The sequence below is a fragment of the Heptranchias perlo genome, chromosome 25 (assembly GCF_035084215.1).
Source record: "Heptranchias perlo isolate sHepPer1 chromosome 25, sHepPer1.hap1, whole genome shotgun sequence".
Classification (NCBI taxonomy): Eukaryota; Metazoa; Chordata; class Chondrichthyes; order Hexanchiformes; family Hexanchidae; genus Heptranchias; species Heptranchias perlo.
The window spans coordinates 34,126,900-34,147,690 of NC_090349.1; the positions used below are offsets into that span (position 1 = coordinate 34,126,900).

The following is a 20,791-nucleotide window of genomic DNA, read 5'->3' on the forward strand; positions in this document are numbered from 1 at the left end:
CATCAGTTTGAAATAAGGGCTGGGGACAAAGTGGGAGCCTTAGAAAATGGTGCAAGTTCTACTTAAACATCAATTAATTTGGCAATAATGAGCCCAACAAGGCTACCACATGGATTCAACATTACAGACCTGACAAGCCATTTTTACCCTACCCGCCTGGCAGAAACCGGGCAGGTGGACAGTTAAAATGCCCTAGGTTACTTACCCGCCAGAAAGCTGCCAAGATCTTTTGCCCGCAATTTCACTCAGGTTTCTGGATGGGCAGCTAAGTTGCCCACCCAAAGCTGGTGGGGTCCTTCTGTAAATATGCAGATTGAGGTCCAATGATGTCATTGGACCCTGATTGCAATTTTAACTCCAGCCTGAGTGGGGAAACTTTCATGCCAGGCGAGGGCCAGTCAGTACCTGTCAGGAAGAAAACGAGGCCACAAAATAGGAGTAGCTTGAGGGCTCCTCCTGGCCTCATGAGGAAAGTTCGGGCCTTTCACTGCCCCAGACTCCCCTCCTCACCCCTTCCCAACCGCGAGACCCCCCCCAGAACCCCCTGCCCCACACTTACCTGAGTGCTGGTGGGCAGCCAAGGGCCACCCGATTTTCCAGAAGCCGTCAGCCACTTCCTTCCCATTCTGGGCGGGAAGTGAACTGGCAGCAAGTCCGGGAGTTAAAATACCTGGGTCTGTTCTCTGCAGCAGCGGATGTGTTTCTAACTCACCCTGACACCCACCCGCCCAAAACCCGCCTGGAGTTAAAATCAGGGCCTGTAACTTAGCAGAATCAGAGTACAAGAGGTTAAATGATGCATTGTTCCACACTCCCTAAGTTCCTGGTGCCCACATGAATAGCTTAGGCATTCATTGTAACAGCAACAGTAAATTTCAGGCTATGGAGAGAGATGGACGCTGACAGATATAAAGACAAATTTGAAAGATGGAGGTATAAGGTGATTCTATGATTCCAAGCTCCCATCAGTGAGCCACACTTGCAGGGAATGGAGGTCAATGGTCAGGGATATATTGTTGTACCCATGTTTTCGACCCATATACCCTGAGAGTGTGGCTTTCCCGATGATAGCAGAATCACCCTATTATAGAGAGAAACAGAGAAAGGCAAATATGGAGAAATAGATAAGACAATTAAAAAGAGACATAGACAGCAAAAGATAGCAAGTAAAACAGGTGCAGACACAAATAGGGACACAAAGATAGTAAAAGAAAGAGCACAAAGGAGAAACACAGAAAGAGGGAAAGTCAGAAAGAAAGGCAACAGAAGAGAGAGATGAAGACAAGGAGCAAGTGTGCTGGAGTGTGTGCACGCTGAGTTCCCATCACACAAAGTCATGGTATATACAGTGTAGGTTAGGTAAGTAATTAATTAACTACATAATGACAGCATCCACACGACAGCCTCATGGAGGGGCTCACCATCACATTAAAAATCAGGAGAAACCTTTGCAGTTTGATTGTCCCACAAATCCTTCAACGATGAGTAACAATTACAGTCTGTCCAGTCTCACTGTGCTTTGCTGACCCGTCAAGTCGATAAGAGACCTTTGATTTCTAGTTACTTTGATGTTGCTTTTGTCGGCAAGGGTTGGACAGGTTTCAGCTCTAGCCTCAGACTTTCATTGCCGTCTCCAGCGGCCATGGTACTCTTCATGCCAGTGTTTCTTTCTGAACTCGTTGCTCTGCCCTGGCCTCCTCTTGCCTGAGGCCTAGTATCGGCAGCGGTGACCCGGACACTGGGGCTTGGAGACCTGGAGTGATGTGTCTTGCTAATGGAGAGTTGACTTGCTTCATCTAGTTTCAAGCCGGCGGCTCCATCTCGACGAGGTGATTTGGAGAGTTTCGAAGACAAACGTGGATGCTGAACACTGTCACTTTGCTGCTTGTCACGCGGCTGTACCACGAGCTCCTGAGCCTGGCTACTAGGCCTCCCTGTAATGGCAGTGGCTGCGTCAGGAATAGTCTGACCATTCCCCTGAGTTGCTCGGTTTTTGAAAGCAGCTGGAACTGAAGATGAAAGTGTGTTCCTCGGGTTGCTTGCGGAGTTCTGGCCGTTTCCTGCAGTGGATCTGGCTCCTGGCACATTGAGTTGTCTGGATTTTGCCACCTGACCTCTCCTCGGTGATGGGCTGCGGCTTTTGCTTTTGTGCTTTGAGCCTACCCTGAGGTTGAGACCCTGCAGGGATTTCGCTATTGGCAGGACAGGGCTCTTACTCCGACTCCTGCTTCTCCTCTTCTTTATTTTGCCCGGACTGGGGCTGCGGGATTTGGGGCGGATCAGCTTCAAGGTGCTCATCTCCTCTCCGTCAGAGCTGGAATCTGAGCTGTCAGACTTGCTGGAGTTGGAACTTGAGGAGGGCAGAATTATCTGGAGGACAAAAAATAGGAAATTTACTCTGAATTCGTTTGCACATAATCCTTGCACACCCTTTTCCTACTCATGGCTTCTGATGTTTGAATAAAGCAGGTGACACCCGTTTCCATGGCTGACTGTCTATTGCCACCTCGTAGCCAGATAGTTGGGGATGATACGTAACAAGATCAAAGGGACACACACCCAACTGGAGACTGGTCTTCACCCAGGAACCTTCTGTCTGCAATGCAGAGCAGCCCGTCCAAATTACTGTGTCAATCCGTAATATTTTTGGGGAGGGCAGACATCCAGGGTCAGTGTGTCCATATGGTACCTTTCAACTTTCTTTAATGCTCCTTATTTAAAATATTAAAATACAATTTTAATATTGGAGCTTGTCTTGGTGTAGCACAGGGTGGTCAGATGTAATGCTGTTTTCCTGTTACCTACAAGCTGCATCGTGTCAGCCATGGATCAGTCGGTAGCACTTTCGCCTCTCAGTCAGAAGGGTGAGGGTTCACAGTCCTACTCCAAGGACTTGAGCACAAAATCTAGGCTGACACTCCAGTGCAGTACTGAGGGTGTCCCGCACTGTTGGAGGTTCTGTCTTTTGGATGATACATTAAACTGAGACCCCGTCTACCTTCTCAGGTGGATGTTATAGATCCCATGGCACTATTTCATAGAATGATACAGGCCCATCGTGCCTGTGCCAGCTGTTTGAAAGAGCTATCCAATTAGTCCCATTCTCCTGCTCTTTCGCCATAGCCCTGCAAATTTTTCTAATTCAAGCATTTATCCAATTCCCTTTTGAAAGTTATTATTGAACCTGCTTCCATCACCCTTTCAGGCAATGCATTCCAGATCACAACAACTTACCGCATAAAAAAATGTTGCCTCATGTCGCCTCATTCTACTGCTAATTACTTTAAATCTGTGTCTTCTGGTTATCGCCCCTTCTGCCACTGGAAACAGTTTCTCCTTATTTGCTCTATCAAAACCCTTCATGATTTTGAACACCTCTATCAAATCTTCCCTTAATCTTCTCTGCTCTAAGGAGAACAATCCCAGATTCTCTAGGCTCTCCACGTAACTGAAGTATTTCATCCATTATAGTAAATCTCTTCTGCACCCTCTCTAAGGTCTCGACAAACTTCCTAAAGTGTGGTGCCCAGAATTGGATACAATACTCCAGCTCAGGCCTAACCAGTGTTTATAAGGGTTTAGCATAAGTTCCTTGCTTTTGTACTCTACGCCTCTATTTATAAAGCCAAAGATTCCGTATGCTTTTTTAACAGCCTTCTCAACTTGTCCTGCCACCTTCAAAGACTTGTGTACATACACCCCCAAGTCTCTCTGTTCCTGCACCCCCTTTAAAATTCTACCATTTCGTTTATATTGCCTCCCCTCATTCTTCTACCAAAATGAATCACTTCACATTTCTTTGCAAACTTTGAAATTATGCCCTGAATACCCAAGTCCAGGTCATTAATATATATCAAAAAGAGCAGTGGTCCCAACACCAAACCTTGGGAGACACCTCTGCACATTTCCCTCCAGTCTGAAAAACAACCATTCACCACTACTCGCTGCTTTCTGTCCCTTAGCCAATTTCGTATCCACCCAGCCACTGCCACTTTAATCCTGCAACATCAACCGCAGTACCCTCATCAACCTTCTCCATTACTTCATTAAAGAACTCAGTCAAGTTAGTCAAACATGATTTGCCTTTAACAAATCCATGCTGGCTTTCATTTATTAACCCATATTTTTCTAAGTGCCAATTCATTTTGTCCCAGATTAATTTCTTTAAACATTTTCCCACTACTGACATTAGGCTGACTGGCCTGTACTTGCTGGGTTTATCCCTCTCCCCTTTTTTGAACAGGGGTGTAACATTTGCAATCCTCCAGGCCTCTGGCACCACTCCCGTATCTAAGGAGGATTGGAAGATTGTGGCCAGAGCCACCGCAATTTCAACCCTTACTTCCCTTAGCAACCTAGGATGTACGATATACAGGTTAAATGAAATGAACCATATTCAGTTTCTGAAGTGTCTTTTTACAGTGGATAAGTACTGATATTTGGAGGATAGAAAGTGGATACTGGACACATTGGGACAAATTTTATAATCATTGGCCAGTGGTGTACATCATGGTGATCAGCATGGTTCTAATGGACTGGGTGATTTTTCTACTTTGAGCGCTGCCAATCTTTTTAGTACCTCCTCTTTATCTATTTTTATCCTATCCTATTTCTCTACTACCTCCTCCTTTACTGTTACATTGGCAGCATCCTCTTCTTTAGTGAAGACAGATGCAAAGTATTCATTTAGTACCTCAGCCATGCCCTTTGCCTCCACAAAATGATTTCCTTTTTGGTCGCTAATTTGCCCCACTCTTCCTTTGATTACCCTTTTACTATTTATATGTTTATAAAAGACTTTTGGGTTGCCTTTTATGTTACCCGCTAATCTATTCTCATACACTCACTTTGCCCCTCTTATTTCCTTTTTCAGTTCTTCTGTTTGTATTTAGCTTGGTTCTCTACTTCTCTGTTTCATTTTAATCTCCATATCTTTAGTCACCCGGCTACTTGTGACTTCCTCTCCCCCTCGTGGGAATGTGTCTAGTCTGTACCCGAACTATCTCCTCTATGAAGGCCTCCCAGTCCTCATTTACTGTTTTACCTGCTAATCTTTGATTCTAATCAACCTCGGCCAGATCTCCTGTCAACTCACTGAAATTAGCCCTCCTCTAGTTGAGTATTTTCACATTTGATTTTTCCTTGTCCTTTTCCATACTCTAAATCTAATGATATTGTGATCACTGTTCCCCAAATGCTCTCCCACTGAAACATGCTCCACTTGCCCCACTTCATTCCCCAGAACTATATGCAGCATTGCTTCCTTCCTCGTTGGGCTGGAAAAATATTGATCAAGAAAGTTCTCTTGTACACATTTTAGGAATTCCTCCTCCTCTTTACACTATTATTTTCCCAGTCTATATCAGGATAATTAAAGTCCCCCATTATCACTACTCTAAAGTTCTTGCATCTTTCTGCAATTTCCCTGCAAATTTGCTCCTCTATCTTCTTCCCACTATTTGGTGGCCTATAGTATACACCCAGCAGCTCCTCTATTGTTCCTTAATTCTAACCAAATAGATTTCGTCTTTGGACCCTCAAATAAATCATCCCTTTCTAGTGCTGTAACAGTATATTTGATCAATACTGCCACACATCCCCCCCTTCTTTTTTTCCTTCCCTATCTTTCCTGAATACATTGTAGCCAGGAATATTAAGTGCCCAATCCTCCCTTTATTTGAGCCAGGTCTCCGTTATTGCCACTATCTCATAATCCCATGCAGCTACTTGTGCCTGCAGCTCACCAACTTTATTTACTAAGCTCCATGCATTTACGCACATCCACCCTAAACCCATCTTAGTCTGTCTTGCATTTTCCCCTGTCTGATCCCTCCTATTTCTGAACTACTCTTTGTCTCTCATTTAAATTTTCGAAGAAGAGCAAAGGAGTTCTCCCCATTGCCCTGGCCAATATTTATCCCTCAACCAACACCTAAAAACAGATTATCTGGTCCTTATCACATTGCTGTTTGTGGGACCTTGCTGTGTGCAAATTGGCTGCTGCGTTTCCTACATTACAATAGTGACTACACTTCAAAAATACTACATTGGCTATAAAGCACTTCGGGATGCCCTGAGGTCATGAAAGGCGCTATATAAATGCAAGTCTTTCTTTCTTTGTGACATTGGGAGAAGGACATGCCTCCGGGTGACTTTTGGACTCCTTCATATGGCTGTATGACAAGTGTTGGCAGAAGATGAAAGCTGGCCATGCAGCTCCCCCTCCCCACAATGACCTGCCGTTGTTTTGCATCATTCAAAACGAGTTCCGGTGTATTTTTTTTAAGTTGGCTAAGCCTGCATGCCACCGAGGCCTTTTCAAAGGATATGGATGAATTAAGGAAATTCCATTTGACAAATGCCTTTGGACCTTTCTGGTCTGTTTGGCTCAGTGACTCTTTGGATAAAGTCATGGAGCCGTCGTGGGAGCCTTGAGAGTCATTGACAAGGCTTGCAAATTAGGATTGGCCCATTGATTGAGGTGTCAAGGATTTCTGGCGCCCAAGGAGAAAGGAAGAGTCAGGACCTTCAGGAGAGGATGGGAGAAAATTCAATTTAAGAAAGAAAAGTTTTCTTTGTAGTTGCCCAGCCTGTGCCCAGGATTCTGGTGATGATGCGAGTTATTTGCCAGCACCCATTACTGACAAAGAGAGAACCAAGAAAACCTTTACACAGCAGAGCAGGTATGAAATCACCAAGCACATGCCCACCTCCGGTCCCTCTATGGTACAGCAAGCTGCCAGCTTAATTACTGTTAGACTGGCACCAGGCATGGCATCCCATAGACCATCACACCTGGGCACTATTGCATTCACCTACATGCATTGTGATACTCATTCATGAAATACGTCCTTGTATACAGAAACACAAGCACATGCAGCATGGACAGGTGTTACACATCGAGGGCAGTTCTTGGGCTGCGTGTTCTGACCTGGAATGGCTCAGTCACTCCCACAATGGTGTTGGAATTGTTGCTGTAGTAGCACAGGATGTACTCCCCGGTGCCCTTTGGCACGGATTCCTCACTGAACATGACCTGCAGAGAGATGGAAAAATTCCACAACAAATAATAGCATGGAACTAATACAGTGCAGCTTGATGGTTTTGCTTGTGGTCTTTGCTGAATTTTCTCTCCATTCTCTCTTTCCCTGAAGAAGTTGACTCTGGCTGGGTGCCAGTCACCTTCCAGCACATCGCCCATCATAATTTTTATGCACGAGCCCAAACAGCGAGTGTCATCAGGCTATTCACTGTGGAGGGCATCACAGCCGAGCCTGGTCCTACCTCAACTCGATGTCCACATCTACTGGGGTCATTGGATAGTGTGGCTGAGTTTTCACCTCTTGGAGCCCAGGGTAAACTGTAACTGGTGCAGCTGCAGCCTGGGTTATCTTAGTCGACCAAAATGGCCACATGTACCCACCCTGTTCCCATGTCCCTTTATCCCTTTTTCCATCTTCCACCTATCCAATATAATCTTGAATGTTGACATGGTTTCTGCCTCAACCGCTAACCCTTGGAAGTAAATCCACAGCCTCACAACTCTCTTGTGTCAAAAAGTTTCTCCTGCCTAAACAATCTGGGCTGGATTTGAACCCATATGACAGAAGTAATAGATCTACATCTAACCCACCACACCACCCAGTCCCCCAGGAGTACAATGAGATTGCTTCCAGTATCATCAGGGAATGATTGCGTGGCAGTAATTACCTGATAACATTGCTTCATGAGGTCGGCTTCATCATGCTTTGCCCAGACATATGTTACGTAGTCCTTGTGATGTTTAAAACCAACCTATGGGTACGGACAGGAAAGAAAAGCAAAAGAGGACTGTCAGGTCTTTTTGTTTGAAGTCTTTCTATTTTCTCTTCACAGCCGAGTTCTTGGCCCCATTCTTAATCTGATCAAGTGCATGGTGGGGTGAGCTGCAGGCCTGCACTACTGCTCTAAGCCTAGCCCTAGGACTAGCCTTGCCTAGATGGCAGCTGTGCAACAGCGTTTTAAGAACCCAGTACTGTTGAAACTGAATTTCTTTGAAGGATCCCCAATGAAGTGACACATCTTTTACCACTACACATTCACCCTTCCCCCAGGCAAGGTACCAGAGTGTGCCAGTTGCATTTGGAATTGTAACCGGCATGAGTCGCCGCCTTCAGCATAGGAAAGTGTAGGTGGAAAATTCAGAGAGGAAATTGAAGGAGAAAAAAGAATTGATATCACACCTACAAGGTACATTAACCCTTTAAGGGCAGCCCCTGGAATTCCTGGGTCCTTTCTCCCGGCCGGAAATGCAGCAGAGCAGGATGCATGGCCAACTGCAGCTTGAGCTGTAGACGCAGCACACTTTTGCAAGGATAAGGGCCATTTCCAAAATGTGGGGCAGGAGGTCTGTACCTCTACGGATGTTTCCTATTGCCCTGTCAAAACTTGGAATAGCATTCAACCACTCCAGTAGGAGCACTGCACGACCTGGGAAGACAAAGAGCTGCAATTTTTCCATTGCTCCTAAGGAGCAATTTCCGTGGCTCAGTGGTAGCACTCTCGCCTCTGCGTCAGCTAGTCATGGGTTCATGACACACTCCAGAAACTTGAGCACATAATCTAGGCTGATACTCCAGTCCAGTACTGAAGGAGTGCTGCACTGTCAGAAGTGTCAACTTTGGGGATGAGACGTTAAACCGAGGCCCCTGTCTGCCCTCTCATGGATGTAAAAGATCCCATGGCACTATTTTGAAGAAGAGCAGGGGAGCTCTCCCTGGTGTCCTGGCCAACCTAGCCCTCAACCAACATCACTAAAATAGATTATCTGGTCATTATCTCATTGCTGTTTGTGGGATCTTGCTGTGCATAAATTGGCTGCCCCTTTTCCCTACATTACAATAATGACTACACTTCAAAAAGTAGATAATTGGCTGTAAAGTGCTTTGTGGATGTTCTGAGATTGTGAAAGGTGCCATGTAAATGCAAGTTCTTTCTTTTTTCTTTAAAGGTAATTGATCCTCTCTGGGGTTGATTACGTTGCATTGTTGGAGTCTTCACTAGGTTCACAACTCAAACCAGCTCTCCAGTAGTGTGAGTTAAGTTGGGCCTAGACAGAGTGTAATGTGCTGAATTTTTGAGGTAGCCCAGGAACTCCCAGTCACACCCTAGTCTTAGGACGTAGAGGGGTGGACAGAACTTGCTGACTCCATGTATGCCAGCCCACAAAAGCTACTTATAGCTTCAAAATATGGTGACTCAGCCACAAAAAACTGACAGCTTGAAAAGCACAATGTACAACTAAATATCACCCCTGAATAAGCCTGTTACCAAGGCCACCACTTCAGGCAACTGAACAAATAAAAATTCCCTTTTATTGTATTGGATTTCAGAATTTTTATTAATGTTTTGGGATTACCTTGCACAATTCAGTATTTTTTTTAATATAAAAAGCTCCTGAAACAGCACGTCTGGCCCTGACTGATTCTTCCCCTGGCTAATTCTTGCTCCATAAAGTATAGCATCCAGCCTCTTATTCGCATGTGCGATGTCAGAGCATGAGCAGAAGAGGCTAGATGCTATACTTACGGGGCGAGAGTCAGCCAAACCTTCAAACACTATTTGAGGAGTCACTATGTGAGCAGAGCAAATGGGGGCCGAAAATGCAAGCTGCCCACTCAAAATGAGGATGGTTGGTAACTATGCTGCTTCCTCTGACCGGAATTTGGGCCAGATTTTACACGGAGCGGAAACCCTGCCGATCTGGGTTCTGCCTCCCCATGTGGGAGGTCTGCTCACTCTGTGCCCTCCCCATGTGGGCGGTCTGCTCACTCTGTGCCCTCCCCATGTGGGAGGTCTGCTCATTCTGTGCCCTCCCCATGTGGGAGGTCTGCTCACTCTGTGCCCTCCCCATGTGGGAGGTCTGCTCACTCTGTGCCCTCCCCATGTGGGAGGTCTGCTCATTCTGTGCCCTCCCCATGTGGGAGGTCTGCTCATTCTGTGCCCTCCCCATGTGGGCGGTCTGCTCACTCTGTGCCCTCCCCATGTGGGAGGTCTGCTCACTCTGTGCCCTCCCCATGTGGGCGGTCTGCTCACTCTGTGCCCTCCCCATGTGGGAGGTCTGCTCACTCTGTGCCCTCCCCATGTGGGCGGCCTGCTCACTCTGTGCCCTCCCCATGTGGGAGGTCTGCTCACTCTGTGCCCTCCCCATGTGGGCGGCCTGCTCACTCTGTGCCCTCCCCATGTGGGAGGTCTGCTCATTCTGTGCCCTCCCCATGTGGGAGGTCTGCTCATTCTGTGCCCTCCCCATGTGGGAGGTCTGCTCATTCTGTGCCCTCCCCATGTGAGCGGTCTGCTCATTCTGTGCCCTCCCCATGTGGGCGGTCTGCTCACTCTGTGCCCTCCCCATGTGGGAGGTCTGCTCATTCTGTGCCCTCCCCATGTGGGAGGTCTGCTCATTCTGTGCCCTCCCCATGTGGGCGGTCTGCTCACTCTGTGCCCTCCCCATGTGGGAGGTCTGCTCATTCTGTGCCCTCCCCATGTGGGCGGTCTGCTCACTCTGTGCCCTCCCCATGTGGGAGGTCTGCTCATTCTGTGCCCTCCCCATGTGAGCGGTCTGCTCATTCTGTGCCCTCCCCATGTGAGCGGTCTGCTCATTCTGTGCCCTCCCCATGTGAGCGGTCTGCTCATTCTGTGCCCTCCCCATGTGGGAGGTCTGCTCACTCTGTGCCCTCCCCATGTGGGCGGCCTGCTCATTCTGTGCCCTCCCCATGTGGGAGGTCTGCTCATTCTGTGCCCTCCCCATGTGGGAGGTCTGCTCATTCTGTGCCCTCCCCATGTGGGCGGTCTGCTCACTCTGTGCCCTCCCCATGTGGGCGGCCTGCTCATTCTGTGCCCTCCCCATGTGGGAGGTCTGCTCACTCTGTGCCCTCCCCATGTGGGCGGTCTGCTCACTCTGTGCCCTCCCCATGTGGGAGGTCTGCTCATTCTGTGCCCTCCCCATGTGGGAGGTCTGCTCATTCTGTGCCCTCCCCATGTGGGAGGTCTGCTCACTCTGTGCCCTCCCCATGTGGGAGGTCTGCCCACTCTGTGCCCTCCCCAGTCCCCGGAATTTTGGCCCCACGGTATTAAGTTTCCTGCAGGGTGAGAAACTAAATTTTATGGGTTGGGTCAGAAATAACCTTGGACTTCAAAAAGGTTATAATGTTTTTACAGTTTAACTGGCTTTCAAATTACAGCCGCTGGCATTGTATTGGAAGAGGCCACTTGAAAGCTGAAGCTGTTTGTTTCCAATCCCTGGGCGACATTCCTACTTTCCATTCCTGTTTTCACACCAAGTGAGTAGAGGAAAAAAACTCTTCAGCAAGTCTAACATATTTAGAATAAAGAACCTCTTCTCATTCTAACATTAAATTTATGGCTCTGTTACAAGCTGCTTGTACCTTACCAGCACCCCAGGGAGCTCTGTGTAGATCGGTGAGCGAGAAAGCTCATGGTAATCTATGTCAGGTGATCCTACAAGATGGCAGTTTCAGTAACATCTGCCTTCCGAGGATTTGTCCAGAGCTGCCGATAGAACTCACCCCTCGGTGGGCATTGGGAGCCATAGCAACGAGCCATTGCCCCATTTTTAGCTCTGCTACCAAAGCCGGAGCCTCTGTGGGAGCAGTGTAAGATAAATGTAGCTTTTGACATGTCATCAGACCACAGAGAAAATCATAGAATCATAGAAAATAGGAGCAAGAGCAGGCCATTCGGCCCTTCGGGTCTGCTCTGCCATTCAAAATGATCATGGCTGATTATCTAACTCAGTACCCTGTACCCACTTTTTCCCCATATCCCTTGATCCCCTTAGCATTAAGAAATATATCTATCTCCTTCTTGAATATATTTAATGACTTGGCCTCCACTGCCTTCTGTGGTAGAGAATTCCACAGGTGAAGAAATTTCTCCTCATCTCAGTTCAAAATGGCATACCCCGTATCCTGAGACTGTGACCCCTGGTTATGGATTCCCCATCCATTGTGAACATCCTCCCTGCATCTAGTCTGTCTAGTCCTGTTAGAATTTTATATGTTTCGATGAGATCACCTCTCATTCTTCTAAACTCTAGTGAATATAGGCCTAGTCGACCCAATCTCTCCTCATACATCAGTCCTGCCATCCCAGGAATCAGTCTGGTAAACCTTCGTTGCACTCCCTCCATGGCAAGGACATCCTTTCTCAGATAAGGAGACCAAAACTGCGCATAATACTCCAGATGTGGTCTCACCAAGGCCCTGTACAACTGCAGTAAGACATCCCTGTTCCTGTACTCAAATCCTCTTGCAATGAATGCCAACATACCATTCGCCTTCCTAACTGCTTGCTGCACCTGAATGCTCGCTTTCAGCGACTGGTGTACAAGGACACTCAGGTCTCGTTGCAACTCCCCTTTTCCCAATCTATCACCATTCAGATAATAATCTGTCTTTCTGTTTTTACAACCAAAGTGGATAACCTCACATTTATCCACGTTATACTGCATCTACCATGTCCTTGCCCACTCACCCAACTTGTCTAAATCACATTGGAGCCTCTTTGCATCCTCCTCACAGCTCACATTCCACCCCAGCTTTGTGTCGTCTGCAAACTTGGAAATGTTACATTTAGTTCCCTCATCCAAATCATTGATATATAATGTGAATAGCTGGGGCCCAAGCACTGATCCCTGCGGTACCCCACTAGTCACTGCCTGCCACCCAGAAAAAGACCCTTTTATTCCTACTCTCTGATGCCTGTCTGTCAACCAATTCTCAATCCATGCCAGTGTATTCCCCCCAATCCCATGTGCTTTAATTTTGCACACTAACCTCTTGAGTGGGACCTTATTAAAAGCCTTCTGAAAATCCAAGTACACCACATCCACTGGTTCTCCCCTATCTATTCTACTAGTTACCTCCTCAAAAAACTCCAGTAGATTTGTTAAGCTTGATTTCCCTTTCATAAACCCATGCTGACTTTGTCCAATCCCGTTGATGCCTTCCAAGTGTTCTGTTATCATATCCTTTATAATAGACTCTAGCATTTTCCCCACTACTGATGTTAGGCTAACTGGTCTGTAATTCCCTGTTTTTTCTCTCCCTCCTTTTTTAAATAGTGGGGTTACATTTGCCACCCTCCAATCTGAGGGAACTGTTCCAGAGTCTATAGAATTTTGGAAGATGATCACCAATGCATCCACTATTTCCAGGGCCACTTCCTTTAGTACTCTGGGATGTAGATTATCAGGCCCTGGGGATTTGTCAGCCTTTAGACCCATTAATTTCCCTAGCACTATTTTTTTTACTAATACTGGTTTCCTTCAGTTCCTCCCTCTCACTAGACCCTTGGTTCCCTAACATTTCCGGGAGGTTATTTGTATCCTCCTTTGTGAAGACAGAACCAAAGTATGTGTTTAATTGTTCTGCCATTTCTTTGTTCCCCATTATAATTTCCCCCATTTCTGACTGTAAGGGACCTACAAATGAAACACTCTCTCCTCCACCCAGGATGATCTGGGCTCTAAATAAAATGTACAATAGTGTAGGCATCTATCCTGTCATAACGTATACAAAGACAGATGTGTTTTTGTATTCATTCTCAGGATGTGGACGTTGCTGGCAAGACCACCATTTATTGCCCATCCCTAATTGCCCTGAGCAGATAGAGGTGGGCTTTCTTCTTGAACCGCTGCAGTGTAGCAGTTTGATACAGCTGAGTGATTTGCTCGGCCACTTCAGAGGGCAGTTAAGAGTCAACCACATTGGTGTGGGACTGGAGTCACACATAGGCCAGACCGGGTAAGCACGGCAAGTTTCCTTCCCTAAAGGACATTAGTGAACCCGTTGGTTATTTTTAACAACAATCCAACAGCTTCCTGGTCACTTTTACTGATACCAGCTTTTTAGTTCCAGATTTTTTTTAAACTGAATTCAAATTCTCAAACTGCTATGGTTTGAGAATTTGAATATTCCCAATATTTCAATGCTTGATCTGCTGCTCCTGTATAAGATTTTGAATTTTAGAAACATGAGGCATGACATTTTTGGAAAAGGACAGAAATGCAAAATGTCATTGATTCTGTGTTATTATCTTCCCTCCCACTCCATGAAAATATGAGAACCTTGGAAAGATACAAACGTGTATGTGATATAGCATTCATGCCTGTCGCTGACCTTTCATTTCTGACCATGTTAGCCTTTCTCAACCAGCCCAGAATTGTGCAGTCAATTGCTTACCCTGTACAAACCAAGCCAGTCCCACGAGCTCTTGGCATAGGAGGCAGCCATCCTGTATCTGACAACAGCATCTGAGGGCTTATTCCATTCATCCTCCACCTGTAGATGAATCAACGGGGTCTGCAGTTTATGGGAAAACTACAAAAAAAACAAAAAATCAGAAAAAAGAAAGAAAAAACACAGAGCCCTAAGTGAAATGAGTTTGGACAAATAGCAACCCACTCCAGGTAACCACGGCCCACAGTGAAAAGCTACATCTAAGTCAACACTAATTAACATTAAAGTGATAATCTCACTCAGAAAGGCCATAGAATGGCAAGCACAAGGCAGAACAATGTTACACGGGTGTAAAGGGCCACTCTTCTGAGGTTGGGGCAGAGAGCTTTATCTACATCTACTCATACTATGACCTGGGAGTGCTTGATGCTCGCACAATATTGCACTCAAGGTCCCCACAAAGCCCCATACTTGTGGGGGTAAAGTTTGATCTACCCTCCAAGCTTTCAATCTAAAATTAAGACTCAGGCTGGTTCCACACTCTTAGTAATTGCTGTGGCCCAGACCCAACCCCAAGACCCTTCCCCCACAGTCTGAGAACCAAGACCACTCCCCCGGCCACGGCTTCACCCCCAAGACTTCCTGCCATCCACAGCCTCTCCCCCAAGACAACTCAAGCCTGAATTCCCGCTGGGCCTGAGGTGTAATGTGGCGGGGGGTGAGGCGAATGGGGTGCAACAGGCCTGGGAGGGGTGGAAAATTGGACAAAACCAGGAAGCACAAAATCTCTAGCCAAAGGAGCATCCGGCATGATTTTCAATGGAGCCTGGGGTGGGTGGAATTTTCATCCATGCCAAACATGATCGACATCACAGGAGGCGTTGGGAAGGCTTCCCTCACCGGAATTCTCATGGTTCCCGCCTCCTTTCCGCCCAGCCAGCAGGAACCCAGCGTTCAAGTCATTATAGGAGTGGAAGTGGGGCCCATTGGGGTCTTCAAGCTGGTGTCATGGCCTGGAAGCTTCCAGAATTGACTGTGCAAAATTATTTGATTGGCCCTCTTACACGGGGGGAGTGATCACAAGCAGCCCCCCCATGCAGACATCTAGCATCGTGTCTTCTCTCCCTCCTCTAGCGGGCGCCCAAGACGTGTCAATGTTGGGACGGGTACCCACCAACAATCTTTAAATGGTGTGACCAGGTTAGGAGTGGAGGTCAGTGGTGTCTTCTCCACTGCAGGTACTACAAGAGGGTACAACTATCAGGAATGACTGAACAGGCTGGGGCTCTTATCTCCAGAAAAGAGAAGACTGAGAGGTGACCCGATAGAGGTCTTTAAAATTAGGAAGGGTTTCGATAGGGTAGATGTAGAGAAGATGTTTCCACTTGTGGGGGGTCCAAAACTAGGGGCCATAAATATAAGATAGTCACTAATAAATCCAATAAGGAATTCAGGAGAACTTCTTTACCCAAAGAGTGGTGAGAATGTGGAATCTGTTACCAGATGGAGTAATAGAGGCGAATAGCATAGATATATTTAAGGGGAAGTTACATAAGTACATGAGGGAAAAAGGATTAGAAGGATATGTTGCTAGGGATGGATGAAGTAGATAGAGTGGGAGGAGGCTCGTGTGGAGCCTAAACACCAGCATAGACCGGTTGGGCCGAATGGCCTGTTTCTGTGCTGTAAATCTACATAATTTTATGTAATTCTATGTGTCATCTATTTAACCCATTTGATGTAGTCAGAAGTGTCTTTTTGCAAATGTACATGGTCATCGCTGACTCCAACTCTGTATCTTTGCTAATCTTAACCCCAGGGGATAAATAGCAACACCCTAGTCACACACTCACAATGAGAACATTGCCACAAATCCACTGATTCAGTTCCCAGAGCTCCAGGGCTCTGCCTTAACAGGCACCATGGTTCACCAGAATGTGTGAAATCCAAATCAGCTGACTTCGCTGTATGAAAGGATTAATGGCCCCTCAATGGCAAGTTCCAGCAATAAATTCACCCAGCTCATTGCATGGGAGACCTCAAAAATGATAGATATAGGAATTTGATCATTGTAAATCATGTGACTGAGAAAAGGCTGGGGAGAGTATCAGGCAGAACGTCAGAAATCAGGCAAAGAATCAGGAATCAGGAGGAGAGAGAGAGGTGGAGAATCGGGAATCAGGAGGAGACAGGCCGAGAATCAGGAATCAGGAGGAGAGAGACAGGCCGAGAATCAGGAATCAGGAGGAGAGAGACAGGCCGAGAATCAGGAATCAGGAGGAGGGAGACAGGCATTGAACCAGGAATCAGGAGGAGAGAGACAGAAGGAGAATCAGGAATCGGGAGGACAGAAATAGGTGGAGAATTGGGAATCGGGAGGAGGGAGGCAGGCAAAAGTCGGGATTCAGGAGGAGAGCTGCTGCCAAAGCAGTGAGAGTTGGCAGGAAGAAATGGGCACTGCATTCCCAATATTTCACCCAACTCAACAGGCAACCATGGGAATCTTGGGTAAACAACTGTTCCCAGAACTAACACCACTTCCATTAAACAGCATAAAAAAGACACAGAGAGAGAGAGACAGTATTCTACACAGTCTGTGTATTGCAATCCTCTACTTCCGCACTGTTCAGAAACTGTTTTTTCTCATTTTCTGCTATTCAGAGCTGTTTTGACCCACCTTCAGGGAGAAGATAGCGGTAACAGGTTTGTGGTCACTGATGAGATACTCCATGTGACTACGGTAAACACGCTGAAACACTTGAATGTGGCTGTTTTTGCCGTCTGGGGATTTGGTCCTCGCCAATACTGTGGAATTCTTCGATAAGTCGTAGCAGTCGGATATTTTCACCCTCCAAAGAATCCGGTCTGTCCAGGCAGGTTTGCGTTTCTTAGAACTAGGAAACATTGGATAATTGGAACAGTTCATGCTTTCAAATTTTAAAAAAACGTATTACTCTCTCTTTATTGTGAGATGCGAACCTGAAAGAAAGACTTGCATTTATATAGCGCCTTTCATGACCTCAGGACGTCCCAAAGCACTTTACAGCCAATTAAGTACTTTTTTGCATTGTAGTCACTGTTGTAATGTAGGAAATGTGGCAGCCAATTTGCGCACAGCAAGGTCCCACAAACAGCAATATGATCATGACCAGATAATCTGTTATGGTGGTATTGGTTGAGGGATAAATATTTACCAGGACACCAGGGAGAGCTCCCCTACTCCTCTTCGACATAGTGCCGTGGGATCTTGAACCTCTCTGCCAAAAGGCAGAGTGAGTGCAAAAACGCTGGAGTGAGACTTAAACTCACAACCTTCTAACATCAGAGGCAAGCATGCTACCACTGAGCAACTGTGCTGACACCTTAAATAAGCTGACACCTTATTTTCACTGCTCTGCGGTTTTGCCAAGCCACACACACACTCTGAACAAGCGGTCGGGGATCTGACAGACTCCAGACCTCCATCAATATTACTCAGAATTGGCCATGTCCATAAGGAGGTGGGGAAAGCACTTCCTCTGATTTACTCTTTGCCTTGTGGAGAGGCATCCAGGCAGTGATAATGGGAGCTTACGGAATGAGGGAATCAAAGTTACATCCCTATAACGGTGTACTGGTACTCCCACACGCCACGCCAATGTGTTATCAGGGTGGTACTGGGGGGCCTATCTGAAATCCATTCAGTGTTTGGGCCCTCTCCAGGCTGCCAGCTATATGGACCCTCCCCGGCAAAGCCACAGGAGCAGGATTCCAGCCCAGCTCACAGCAAAGCAAAGTGCACAATGTTGGGAGGCAGGAGGTAAAAAGTGGAGCAAGAAAAAGCGCACTTTCATTGAAAGATCTTAGCCTGGCACATCTTCACGACCCTGGTCCTATCAATCTCTACACATCTAGGTTACTGAGCTGGGACCCCTCGATCAGTACAATGCACTACAAGGAAAAGGAGAGGAGGCAGAAAATGGGAATGCAGACACTTCCTACACTGGATCAGTTCCCAGGTGGCAGGTCTAGCACGATGGTAAGGGACATTTGAAAGATTTGTTACCCCCCCCCGCCCTCAATTTTCTCTGTTTGATTCATGCTGTGGTTGATCTCACACGTGCCTTTTGGCCCTCTTTAAGGTTCCCACTCAAACACTAACCAGTGAGTTTTTGCTGAAAAGTATATGGACATCAGGTGGGGTCAGCATTATGATTGGCTGTAATGGCCACAGTAAAAGAAAGTCTGCTGACACTCACTGTCTAGACTGACACATGAAGAAAGGCTCACTTGGGCAAAGTACTGGAGGGCAACCAGTGACCATAGAATTATACCCCAGCAAGAGCCAATGCTTTCAGGAGAAAAGGAGAGAGAACACTAAAGGCTAAGAGAGAACAAAAATCTTTCAACTATAAATTCCACACACTTCCCAACTCAATTTCCAACTGAGAATTCCCACTGAAATATACCAGGCATATCAGATTAAATTCAATTTCCATTGGGTGTACAGAATGTTGTATTGGTGTATTTTTGTATCCATAGTCAAGTACCGGAAATTTTCCGACTGTTCCCTCTGACCTAGAAGTGTTTTGCATGATGGGTGACTATATGGAGATAGTTAAGATGGCTGAGCAATAGTGTGCATGTTTTAAACTCTGGAGATTTTTCTAGCTTGTTACAGATTGACCTTAATAACCCAGAGGCCTCAACTATCATACCTGGTGTCAAATGTGTTTGTGCCCACATCATATTTGTACGTTGGCCTGAAGTTGAGGGGACCTTCCTGGAATCCATTCAGTGCTGGCTCAATCACCTTTGCAATGTTCAGCTGTCAAGAGACAAGCAACATCGTTAATAAGCAGCGTAGAAACTAGGACACAAAAATTATTTTAGCAGCAACTGGTAGGTGTCAGTCTTGGCTCAGTGACAGCATTCTCACCCCTGAGTCAGAACTCTGTGGGTTCAAAACTTGAGCAGATAATCTAGGCTGATACTTCAGTGCAGTATTGAGTGAGTGCTGCACTGTTAGAGATGCCGCCTTTCAGACGAGACATCAAACTAAGGCCCTGTCCGCCTCTCAGGATCCCGTGGCACTTTTTGAAGAAGAGCAGGGGAATTCTCCTGGTGTTCTGGCCACCATTAATCCCTCAAGTAACATTACCAAAGACGGATTATCTGGTCATTTATTTAATTGCTGTTTGGGGGACCTTGCTGTGTATAAATTGGTTGTCACATTTCCCTACTCTACAACAGTGAGTAAAATTTAAAAGTAATTCATTAGCTGTGGAGTGTTTTGGCACACCCTGAGGTTGTGAAATGTACTCTATAAATACAAGTTCTTTCTTCGTTACTTATCATTTTATAAAGGCTGTGATGAGAGGGGCTGTACTGAGTTATACAGTCCTTCTCTGTAACAGCTATTCACATCCAGCCCAGATGAATAGGATGAAAGTCTTCTCTGTCTGCTGTTTGTAAGGATCCTGAGCGAAATGAATTTGGGGCAATCGCAACCCAATTCCTTTTGGGCCAGGTCCACAGCACAAGACTGCCACTAATCCAGCACCGAATTGACAATCTCACTCAGGGTGGCTGGTGTCGGGAATGGGAAAATATCACACTGATGCACTCCTGAGAATGGGCCTGAGGCTCATTGTTGAGGAAATGTAGAGGGAGCTTTACTCTTCCTCTGACAGGGAGTGCTCGATCCTGGCACTGCATGAAAATCATGGAAGAAGATTCAATTCCCAGCACTTGGATCCCTAAATTTGATAAACATCAAATCATTAATGAATTTTCATTATGATTGAATATAAAGTGGTGCTGATGTCAACGGCCCCTCAGTTAAAGAGCTTGTTCATATTTATAGTAATACAAATACCTGTCATTGATGTCTGTATCTAAAGCATTGCGAAGTGTGCGACAGCATTGGTTAATCTGAAATACTCAGCTATGTGGGGTGAATGATTTGTTCACCTGTTACTTTACGACACTTAGGATGAGGGGATTTCACTGGGTTTATAGTTTGTTCAAATCAGATGTGTTTAAAATAGGGCTAAAGATATTGTGATAAGAAATACCAATAGTTCTGGTTGAATAAATGAGAAACTCAGGCTCTTATGATCTAGCCATTCTTAGTTTCATCAATGTCAATCATTGGATTAGGTCAGCAGAAACACACAGTACCAATAGAGGGCGCTCAGACCTCACAGAACTGGCAGAGGCTGCCCAGAGCTCCCAGTACCAGCAGATGGTACTCAGACTTAACACTGCCAACATTAGCCATGCAAACCTCACAGATTTGAGAGAGAGCCGCCAGGCCTCACAGTACAAATAGAGGGTGCCCAGACCTCACTGTGCCCACCCTTCATAGAACTAACCAAGAGTGCCCAGAGCCCATGTACTGACAGCTCTTGCACTACTGACATCCAGTCTTCACAGTACTGGACACAGGATAACCAGCTGTCGCAATACTGACCAAGGGGGCACAGCCCTCACAGTACTGACACTGGATGCCCAACCCTCACAGCACTGATTGAGGGGGCACAGCCCTCACTGCACTGACCGAGGGGGCACAGCCC

At 46.4% G+C, this 20,791-nt stretch overlaps 1 protein-coding gene across 1 annotated transcript in view; it reads right to left on the reverse strand.

Moving 5' to 3' along the window:
• Nucleotides 1-553: 553 nt before the first annotated feature.
• inpp5jb (inositol polyphosphate-5-phosphatase Jb) overlaps nt 554-20,791 on the reverse strand; it is a 72,388-nt gene continuing 52,150 nt past the window's right edge. The window contains exons 8-13 of the mRNA XM_068006327.1: nt 18,932-19,041; nt 16,912-17,128; nt 14,238-14,375; nt 7,711-7,794; nt 6,932-7,036; nt 554-2,370 (exon numbers count right to left, since the gene is read on the reverse strand). Coding sequence (XP_067862428.1) covers nt 1,561-2,370; nt 6,932-7,036; nt 7,711-7,794; nt 14,238-14,375; nt 16,912-17,128; nt 18,932-19,041 — 1,464 coding nt within the window. The 3' untranslated portion in view covers nt 554-1,560. The remainder of the gene's footprint in view (nt 2,371-6,931; nt 7,037-7,710; nt 7,795-14,237; nt 14,376-16,911; nt 17,129-18,931; nt 19,042-20,791) is intronic.